The sequence below is a fragment of the Fukomys damarensis genome, unplaced genomic scaffold (genome assembly GCF_012274545.1).
Source record: "Fukomys damarensis isolate Sample0158 unplaced genomic scaffold, DMR_v1.0_HiC HiC_scaffold_16, whole genome shotgun sequence".
Classification (NCBI taxonomy): Eukaryota; Metazoa; Chordata; class Mammalia; order Rodentia; family Bathyergidae; genus Fukomys; species Fukomys damarensis.
Window position 1 is genome coordinate 119,070,803 of NW_022900928.1, and position 10,362 is coordinate 119,081,164.

At 52.7% G+C, this 10,362-nt stretch overlaps 1 protein-coding gene across 8 annotated transcripts; it reads right to left on the bottom strand.

Moving 5' to 3' along the window:
• Positions 1–205: 205 nt before the first annotated feature.
• Atg9a (autophagy related 9A) lies at positions 206–10,343 on the bottom strand. Of its 8 annotated transcripts, none has more exons than XM_010611856.3 (17): positions 10,154–10,343; positions 9,443–9,512; positions 9,181–9,235; positions 8,585–8,716; positions 8,445–8,488; positions 7,873–7,937; positions 6,822–6,983; positions 6,488–6,629; positions 5,134–5,882; positions 4,898–5,051; positions 4,613–4,792; positions 4,018–4,266; positions 3,666–3,844; positions 3,441–3,558; positions 2,059–2,281; positions 1,773–1,918; positions 206–1,487 (listed from the first exon to the last, which is right to left on the bottom strand). In XM_010611856.3, exons 4-17 carry the CDS (start codon positions 8,685–8,687, stop codon positions 1,482–1,484), a joined length of 2,520 nt encoding a protein of 839 aa, XP_010610158.1. In that variant the 5' UTR covers positions 8,688–8,716; positions 9,181–9,235; positions 9,443–9,512; positions 10,154–10,343; the 3' UTR covers positions 206–1,481. The 8 variants fall into 8 exon arrangements, with proteins under 8 accessions (XP_010610158.1, XP_010610160.1, XP_019061233.1 ...); XM_010611858.3 differs by having other exon boundaries at positions 9,181–9,238; XM_019205688.2 differs by lacking the exon at positions 9,443–9,512.
• Between the last annotated feature and the right edge of the window lie 19 nt (positions 10,344–10,362).

The following is a 10,362-nucleotide window of genomic DNA, read 5'->3' on the forward strand; positions in this document are numbered from 1 at the left end:
GTACCACAAAAAAAAAGTGACTATATTCTAGTAAGTAATTATAACTACTCAATAGAACTATAGGATTGTGCCTTACTTTTTGATACTGTTTAAGGGCTGAGTACCTGAAATTGTACTCAATACCTGGTGCAATGACAACAATGTATCCTGAAAAGAAGTTCATTCGGGAGGGAATGGGCCACACCGGTAGGGTAAAATAGGGGCTGAGCCCATTTGATCACGTGCTTAGGGCGGGAAATCTGGCCGTCCGACTGGAGACCTTAACTTCTACGGAATTGTGGGCCAGGAACAGTCCTTCTAGCCCGCTAGCTTAACATCTGAGTGCCGGCATAAAACCACTTACGTCCGGATCCCAGCTCATCTCCAGAAACTTCAGGGGAAGGGGAAATCACACGCAACCACTCCTACTGTTCCCAAGAATCAGGATCTGGTCAAAGTCCCTTTTTTATTAAGGGTTATCAAGCTGTACATGGGCCCCACCCCGGTCTGCTGTGAACTTGGGTAGCACACTCTTCCGCAGTAGACCAGAGCTGGGCGAGGGGTGGGGCAGAGGGTAGAAGCTGAGACCCGGCATGCAACGCGGCAGCTCAAAGCCCAGGTCGAAGCCATGACTCCTCTGTCTTCCTACGGGACAGCAGGATGCGGCCCAGAGCTCTCTCGGTGGGATGCAGACAGTCGAGGTCACACTGTAACCCTGTCTGTCCCATATGTAGGTGATGAGGATATAAGAAGCAATGGGGGCCCAGGAAGGTGTCTCCCAGGGACCCATCCTAAAAGTTGGAGAGGGCAGAAAGATTTCCATCCTGAACCTGCAACTTAGAAACTTTCCTCCTTAGTGTCAAAAGATGGTATGAGGGGAGCTGGGAAGTAGGGCCTCCACCAGAACACAAAGCAAAAGCCAAACAGAAGGGGAACAAGAGAACAGAAGAGGGGCAAGTGGCACACACATGCCAGTGATGTGTAGATGCAGAAAAGAGGTGAGCTGGCTGCAGCGCTGGATGAGAACTGGGGGTGAGGTAAGGGCTACAGCCTGAGCCGCTCATCTGTCCCAGGTGGGGCAGGGGGTAGGCTGCAGGGGTCAAGGGCCTAGGCCTGACCTCCCCACTCCACAGTTGGCAAAGGTTCTCCCTGCTTGGCAGCTTCTGTCATGAGCAGCCCTCTCTGGAGACTTGCAGGGGTGGGTGCGAAGGTGGCAGTACTGGGGCTGGGCTGGGGACCAGTTTCTAGCACCACACTCTGAGCCAAGGGAGTCTTGGGGATAAGGCTGGAGTCTTGTGCAACCCAGGTTCCCAGGCCCCAAATTCTTCTCCTGGGGCTGCCTCAAGCCCACTGTTGGCACCTCCCTAGGCCAGGCACAGACACAAAAACACCACACACGTGGAGCCAGGCAGCACTCCAAGGAGCCTTCCATGGCGGGCAGATGGGATGGCAGGGCAGCAGTAGCCTCCATCCTGGGGCATGAGGACACTCCTCAGTCTTATCTATACCTGTGGGGAGAAAAGTCTCAGTAGTGGTGACAGTCTTCAGCTATCTGATTACCCCACGGGAGCCTAGAGACAAAGGAAAAGGAAGGCTAGATCCTAGGGAGTTCACAAAGGAAAAGCAAGCCCTGCACTTCAGGGCAGTTGAGGGAAGGAAGGGAAGGATATTTTTGAAAGGATAGTGCAGTACCTCTGCATGGGGTGGGGTCATCTACCTTCACACAGGAAGCTGTTACCTCAGCCTACAAGTTACTACTTCTGGCAGCTATTATCAGCCCCTGGAGCCCTTACCTTGTGCACCTGAGGGGGAAGCTCATCCTCTGAGCCCTCCTCAGGCACAGGCTCAGGATGCCTTGATGCTGGCTGCCCATCTTCAGCCCACCCTCCAAGAGGCAGCCGGGAGAAGTGAGAGGGCGCCCGGGGCACTGTGCCAGGATCTAGAGAGACACAAGAATGAGGGGAAGGGTGAGGACTGCTCAGGGGGTTAGTGCCCTTGGACCCCTCCCTGACTTTTTTCCTCTTCTAAAGAACTACCCTTCCCTGCAGCCTGTCTCCTTCAGGACCCCTAGGTGGATACCTGTGATGCCTCCATAGCGCCTCTGGAAACCTCCGTGCAGGGCGGTGGTCTCGGGTGCCCCAGGCCGGGGTACAGCACACGGATAGCTGGCAGAGCGGGGGATAGGTTGGGGGACCCGGTTGCTCTCTCCCCCCTCTTCAGGGGCACTCTCCCCACTCTCGTCACTCTCCCGGCGGTGCCACACATGCCGCTCAGGTTCAGCCTGGGTGTGCTGCTTGTGGAGCTAGAGAAATGGGGGTCTTATTAGTCGAGAAAAGAGGATGTCTGTCTCAACAGTTACCCCCACAGTGGTATCAGCCAGTTCCCACTTTGCCTCTTACCTAGAATCCCTGACCCAGTGCACTTATTGTGGTAGCAGTGTCCAAGAGACGTCGGACGCTCTATGTTTGCACTCAGCAGACTCCTGGAAAGAGCCTGCCCCCATTTTACCCATTCATTTGATTCAAGAACAAATTGACTGCTGGGGATTTAGCTCAGTGGTTCCACCACCTGCCTCGCAAGCACCAAGTCCCAAGATCGATCCCCGGTACAAAAAAAAAAAAAAAAAAATGCTCTCAAGAACAAATTGACCCGGGGCCTAAATGTCAGGCACACTTAACTGCAGGGGAACACAGCAGTGAACAAAACAGACAAAAATGCCAGCACTGTGGGGCTTATACACTGCTGGTGGTAACTGGGGGTGGGTGGGTAATGAACAATTAAATAAAAAGACAAGCTGGGCATGATGGTGCACAACTGTAATCCCACAGTATGGGAGGATGAGGCAGGAGGATTTAAAGTTCAAGTCCAGCCTGGGCAACTTAGCAACTTAGTGAGACCCTGTCTCAGAATAAAAAAGGGGCTAGGGATTTAGCTCAGTGCAAAGGCCCTGGGTTCATTTTCCAGAAGAAGGCAGGGTGGGGGGGAGTGGAGAAAAAAGAGGAAGAGGAGGGAAGGAGGAGGAAGAACAAAGAAGAAGGAGGAGGAGGAACAGGAAAAGGAGAGTGAGAGGGAAAGGGAGAGAAGGAAGCGGAGGCGGGGAGAATAAACGGTGCCAAATGCTGTGGGGGAAAACAGAACAGGGTCAGAGGGTCAGCAAGGGAGACTTACTGAGTGTACTTAGAGAAAGTCTCAGGAAGAGGTAAGAGCAATAGGAAGAGGAGGAGGGAACACTGGGTATCTCAGGTAGTGGATTCTAGGGTGGGGAATGGAAAATATGAAGGCCCTGGATGAGAGTACGCTTGGCATTAAGAGGGCGTATAAGAATGGAGATCACGACGCAGGTTGGCGTATAAGAATGGAGATCACGACGCAGGTTTAAAAAAAAAAAAGTGGGGGGGGGTGGAACCTATGTCTTCTCTACATATAAAACCCTGGATTCCATCTTTCAGCTGCCCACTCACCTGGTGCATATAGAGGGCATGCAGGCTCATCTCAGTGGATGCATATTCCGATAGCACCAGGCTCTGCAGCTGTCCTTCCCACACACTGCTCCCGGAGCTGGCTGTCCTGGCATCCACTCTGTCCCTCCCAGAACAGACAGACAGCAGTTGTCAACACTTCTGAAACCCACACAGGTTGTTGGGGGCTGCTGCCACTCCCTCCCATCTTGGCCTACTTCTACTCACCCAGAGCCTGTCATGGTGCTGGGCGCCCGGCCCGTGGGGGCCTGCCCAGGATGCAGAGGGGAGAAGGAGCGCAGGGCAGAGGCAACTTCAGCCCTGTGCCTGGAGCTCTGCAGGTCTCTGGGCAGTGGGGGGCCCCGGCAGGATGAGCCAGCTACCACATTTGCAATAAGGCTCAGGGGCTATGAGAGAAGGGGGTAGAAGAATTCTCAGGGCAGAGGTGAGGCCTCTGGTCCCCTAGTATTCTGTACCCCAGTACACAGTCTGGGCAGAACCTTTCCATTCTGTGCCCTATCCTTAGTTTCCTGCTCCTGCAGTCTGCCCTGCCCATCCTCTCCAGTCCCCAGAAACATACCTCAGTCTCAGATTGTAAGGACTGGATGGATGTGAAGAGTGCGTTTTCAGGGAGTAGACCCCCTTGGGCAAGGCCAGCAGCTGCTCCATCCCTCTGAACCTGCTCCTTCAGGAAGCCTAGGAAGGCTGTGCTCTCACGTGGTGGCTGCCATCCAGGGTTGGTGATGGCAAAGTGCATGAGTGATAATTCTGTCTTCCCATCCTCAGCTTGCTGGTACACTGAGGCCTCTGTCTGCCCACCAGACAGCCACTGCACAGGCAAAACACAGTAAGATTTCTTACAGGAATCTTTCCTGATAGAGGGGAGGCCTTGCCCCTGGAGCACAGGGACTGCAATGTGCTATTTTGTCTACTTGCTCCCAGTCCCCACCCTGAGTGCCAAGTGCCAGGCCACTTGTTTGTAGTGTGCCTTTCTCAGGGGAGCTTGGCCAACAATGCAAATTAGGGCCAAAATGTAGCCCAGTAGGGCTGCCCAGAAGAGGCAGCCTTTTTGTGACTCGTTGGCTCAGAAGAGAGAGCTTCCTGCAGTTTATCCAAAGACTTTATTTATGTGCCAGCATCATCTCTGGCCACCTTCCCCTGTCCAGTCCCAGTACCTGGGGATGACCATGCTGGCGAACATCCATCTGAGCAAAGGAGCAGGTATCCCCAACACCAACGACCTCCACAGTAAAGTTGCGGAAGAAGTCTATGATCTCCAGGGCTCGTGGACGAAGGCAGAAGATGAGGATAAGGGGTGTGACAATGGGGCTCAGCAACTCTTCTAAGATAAATACCTAAAAGGGAGGGGACCAAGGTCACAAGCAAGCAAGAGGGAGCTCAGCCATGACCACCAAGCTACCAGCCAGTCTCTAGCAGGCCCTAACTCCAACTCCACTCACTGCCTTGTACTGGAAGAGCTGGGCAAACTCGTCCCGGGTCTGCGAGCGGTGGGCATTACCCTGCCAGTGGTCAGGCATGTAGTGGATGTGAGCGAGGATCACACGGAGCAGCTGCTCAGGGCAGAACACCATGTGCTGGTCCGGGATGAAGGACCTAATGGGATCAGAGTCGTGGTGAGATGGAAGCCCTTCTTGCAGAGCTAGTCTGCTTGTTCCCACTTGCCCCACCGGCCCACCTGCACACAGTCACGGTCACCCCCAGAAGTGTGACGGTGGTGAGGACGTGCTCCACAGCCAACACATCTTCATCGTAGATGGTGAGGGCAATAAGCACGGCCAAGATGGAGCCAGCAAAGAAGGCCCCATTCTTGGCCAGCAGCGTCAGCAGAGGGGACAAGAAGCAATTCATGTACTTGGAGGCAGGCTTATAGCCACGGTTGAGACGGGACTGGAGCTCGTGCTCCAGCTCGTTGAAGTGGCGGAGGTAGCAGCGGCCATAAAGTGACCAGCAACGTGCTCCCAGGGCCCCTGGCTCCCGCTTGAGCACCTCAGCATAGCTGAAGAAGGCGTAGAGGATCTGCCAGATGAGGATGAGGGGGCACAGCAGGAAGTTGGCAATGCCAATCCATAAGATACGGTTGCTGAGGCGCTGGGCCAGCTCTAGTCGTTGCCCACCACGTTTATACTCAGCTTTGAGACTCCATTCATTGAGAAACAGAGAGCCAGGTCCCCAGAAGAGGATCAGCTCAAAGTTGTACTTGAGGCCACGGGTGAAGAAGACGACCTCCCCAAGGCCAGGCAGACGGAAGCGCAGAGGCAGGAGAGACTTGTTTACCAGTGCCACCATGTAGTTCTGGAAGCGGAGGATTCGATGATAAATGTCTAGCTCCGTCAGCTCACGCTTGTGGATGCAGATCTGGTGCTCTTTCTGGGTCTGCACAATCCGGGCCTGCACTTCCTGCCATGTGCAATATGGAAGGGCAGACTGCAGAATGGAGTGGGGAAAGAGCAAGGAATGGAAGGTATGGTTATTACATGACCTCCTTGCCCTGCACAGATGAGAGGCTCAGGGTTCATGCGCTTAGATGAGTGGAGCCTTTCAGCAGAAGCTCCTTGACCTCCTGCTAGTTTGGATCTCCAATGTCCCCCAAAGACCCAGGTGTTAATGGCTTGGTCACCGGCTGGTGGAGCTACAGGGAAGTGGTAGTTTGTTTAAGAAGTAGGCCTAGTGGGAGGAAGTCAGATGGACAGGGGCATGCTTTGAAAGGATATATCGGGACTTGGAACCCTGGCCCATTCCTGTCTCTCTTTGTTTTTTGGCTGCTGTGAGATGAACAGGTCCTCTGCTAGGTGCTCCTACCATGATGTATTGCCTCACTACAGGCCCAAAAGCAAATGGGACAACCAACCATGGAGAAAAACCTCTGAAATTGTAAGCCAAAATAGACCTTTTCTCTTTGCAAGCTTATCTTAGATATTTTGTCACAGAAATGGAAAGGTAACTAGCACACAGCCAATGATGGATATCAGCAGGTGATGAATACATCTCATTCTTCCCAAGATGTGCTAACAGCCCTCTTCCAGTCTTACCATGGGGATGCGCAGAGCATGCAGGTAGAAGGAGTGGATCTCCCAATAGCAGCAAATGTTATAGATGAACTTGATAAGCCGGTGGATCCAGAAGACACCAGCGATGACCAGGATGGTGATAAGGGAGCCATTTTCCTGAATCCTGATCGGGGCAAAAGAAGATGTGGGATGGCCCTTAATTTAAAAAGGGCTCTTTAGACGTGCTGCTATGTCAAAGGATTCCTATAGGTTGATCCTCAGTCTGTGTTCTGGGGTATGAGTTACTGCCTCATGTTCCATTGCTTACGTGTTAACAAAACTACAGACTCCAGTGCTCTCTGACTTATAGCCTTACCTGGCAGTACAGACTTGGGCAGGCAAAAAGGCATCTGGCAGAGTGACCTTGACAGGTTCAGTAGGATGCAGACTGTGGTTCACCATCTTGTTGGCAAATAGGATGTCGTAGTCCACACAGCTAACCAGGAAGGTGGTGAAGGCAACCACAAAGAGGAACTGCCTAGGGAGTTAGGAAGAGGGGGTACAGTCAGAGAGGCAAGAGTGAAATAAAGTGGGACAAGCGAAGAACCTGGAAGCAGCCAAACAAAATGGGCAATTGAGGACTGGGGATTTAGCTCAGTGGTGCTGCCACCTGCCTTGCAAGCACAAGGTCCTGAGCACCCCCCCAAGCCCCCCCCAAAAAAGGTTGGGAAATCGAAATGGGTGGAGAACTAAATGGCTCTCTGTGTTGTTCACCTCAAAAGACTATTTCAGGCCCAAATCAGCTCCTAGTTTTTGCTCTTAGCCTCAAACACCACGGTATCAGCTTGTTTTCCTCACTTCATGGTAATCTACCACTCCTACCATCACCACTGGATTTAACTTTAACTCTTAGAGGTTTCATGATTATGGTCTCTGGTTTCCCCTTTTTGATCCTTTTGAGAAGGTAGTCAGAAATTCTTTCAGATAAGAACTCTTTTCTCATTGAGGGAGGGCTTCCCAACTCCTTCCCCCTTGGCAATATCATAAAGCTCCTCCCTCTTAGAAGGCTGCTGCCCAGCAAAAGGCCTAAGGTGCAACCAAAGCAGCACAGAGGCTCTTTCCTCAAGTAAAGAGCTGTCATCTCTCAGAGCGCCTAGCTGGACCATGCACATCGCACTGAAGCTCTGACAAAATGATCAACATGTGAGTTCTCTGCATGGAAGAGAGAGAATTTGGAAACCTCCTCTGTGAGAGGTGAGGCTGTATGTTTTGGTGCTATGCAGAGTCCAGAACTACAGAGGTTTTGCAAGTTTTGAACCTGGGCCTGAGTGCTATGGTCAATGGGGCCAGATATTGGCACAAGGAAAACAAAGACTGAGACGTATTCCTTCACCACATCATCCTTCCCTTTCCTTTCACATACTTACATAAGCTCAAAGATCTCCCCAATGAGCATACATGTGAAGCCATTCTTCTGGTGTAGGTTATAAACGTGGACGTGTTAAGAAAGTGGTTAGGAGTAATTAAAAACACAGACTTTGATGTCACACATTCAAGCTTAAGTCCTGTCTCTGTGACTTTCTAGCATGTGATTTTAAGCAAGTTACTTAACCTCTCTAAGCTTTGGTCCACAGTGGTAAATTGGGAATGGTAATACCGGTTTATCCCCCCAAAAATGCATGCAGAGTATTTAACATAGAACTGACAAAGAATGAGTCAAAAGACATTAATTATCACCACGATTAACATCCCATCAGAAAGGAGTATCATCCTTAGGAATGCTGCTTATAAATCAACACCACAAAAGGCACACAGCACAAAGCTCAGTAAGTGTGGGGTATCATTATTTTTAACAATCATTATTTCACTATCCTCTCAGCCTCAGGATGTTATTTCTCCATCTGGGGAATAGAGTTCAACCTACTCCAGCTTCCCCTCAGAGACGTGGCTCAGAGAGGGGCTAAAAGTCCCAGAATTCCACCACAGGGACAAAGGATATTCGGGAGAAGAAGAGGTCAAGGTTTTCAATGTGGTGCCAAGGTGCTGTGGACAGAGGAACAGAAATGTCAGAGCCCTGAAGAAATAAGAACCCCTATTCCCTCTGTGTCCATCAACTCTCCCCATGCCCCAGCAACTCACACTTGCTTCCCTCTGCCACGTGCACCAATAAGTCCTCCTCCCCAGGGGGTGAATCACTATAGGAGGCCTCTAGTCGCTGGTATTCAGTGTCAAACTGAGCCATCACCGCCTCCCCCTGTCCACCTTGTCCACCTGCCAGTGATGAGGAATAAGAGATACTGGTTTAGATCCAAGGGCTGCTCACTTGCAGCCCTGCCTACTATGCCAGGGGTGAGAAAGGCAGAGCAGAAGTTATTAGCCAAAGAGCGATAAGCTTGGGGGTTAGGGAGCCCTTAACTCTGGTCAGTCATTCCCAGAGCCTTGACTGGACCACAATTTTTTTTTCCCCACCCCGGTACGGGGGATCGAACTCTGGACCTTGCGCTAGGAGGCATGCAGCAGAACCTCAGCCTTCCAGAGCCTTCATTGGGTATTTACTGATGCCTCCCTAGCCTGCAGCCAGAATCTGCCCCTTTGGTGGGTGGGGACTTTTTGCCTTCTATTCAGTGGAAGGAAACTTCCCTCCCTTTCCCTTCCTGGAAACCCTGGTCTCTCCAGAGACTAGCAGTTAGAAAGTATTTTGTAAGCAAAGGTTTAAGACAAGCACATGGCCCTACCAGCTCCATGGACAGTGTCTGCTCCACTCCAGCCCTCCACGACCTGGCTTGACAGCTGCTGGAGGAGAAGGTGTCAGGCCCCAGAGAGTGGGGAGTGGAGATAGAATCCCAACCGTTCTGCCCACCCAAGTACCACAAGGAGGAAGGCAGGGAGGCCACAGGAGAGAAAAGGCACCTTCCCTCCTAAGGCTGTGAGACTCCCTCCTCTGGCTGTACAGGGCCACTCATCCACCTCTAAGATACCAGGGAGTAACTTACTGACCCTGTGGAGACTGAGTCAGTGCAGGCTAGAGAATGGGTGGCCCCTCTGGACTGTCTCCATTGCTCCACTCCTGCTTTAGAAATTAGACATGGCTCTTAGGGTGCACAAAACCTCAGAGTATTTTCTGAAGGGGCTCTTTCTGGTCAACCCCTTGCCCTGGTTTCTTAGCACCAAAAGACCAAATGCACAGGGTCTGCATAGGAAATTCCAAGTCAGTGTAGACCCAGATCCTGGGTGAATCCGTGGGTTCCTCCAATCCCTGGAGCCAGGCAGGGTCAAGGTGCTACTCACCCATACAGACCCTGGGGACCGTGGGTCTTGACCTCACACGTTCCCAGTGGGACTTACTGGGTTAGTGAGAACCCTGTCTCTCAGGGAATTCACCATTCACTGGGTCAGCGTAGACCCAGGGCCAAGGGATCCCAGGCAGGCAGGGCCTTGGCTCATGCGTTCCTGCGGATGTTGGAGAGGTCGATACCCCGGGTGGGGTGGGTCACCTCCCCACACCCAGTCACCGGGACGAGCACAGGGTACCTTAGGGTCGCCCGGCCCCGGCTGAGGAAGGTTCGGCTCCCAACAGCGGTCCACCTCGTGCGCAGCCCCGCCAACCATGCGCGTCCCCGTCCGCGCGCACCCGCTATCAAAACATTCCGACTGCGCGCCCCCGCCCGCCCGAGGCGCCCCTTCCCCAGCTACACGCCGCCTACTCACTTGGTCTCCGTGAGCACCCTGGCTAGGTCCGGCCTGGGCCCGAGATTTCAATACCCAGTCTCGCGTGTCACCTTAGGAACCGCGACCCTGGTGATTCCACACTCCCGGTCTCTTCAGCTCGGCTCCGCCAGATCCCGAGCGCTAGGCCCGGCGTCTGCCACTCACTGTCACCCGCAGCTAGCCTGGCCTATGAACATAGTGGGTGGAGA

Bases quoted from the DNA above. Each gene is read 5' to 3' on its own strand.
- Atg9a (XM_010611850.3), bottom strand. From the start codon at position 10,054: ATGGTTGGCGGGGCTGCGCACGAGGTGGACCGCTGTTGGGAGCCGAAC. The intron at 7,938-8,444 runs ATATCCTTTGTC...TAACACGTCCAC, and splicing joins TTGACCTCTTCTTCTCCCGA to GTTTATAACCTACACCAGAA. The intron at 4,793-4,897 runs GTGAGTGGAGTT...CCTCCCTTTTAG, and splicing joins AGCTCTTCCAGTACAAGGCA to GTATTTATCTTAGAAGAGTT.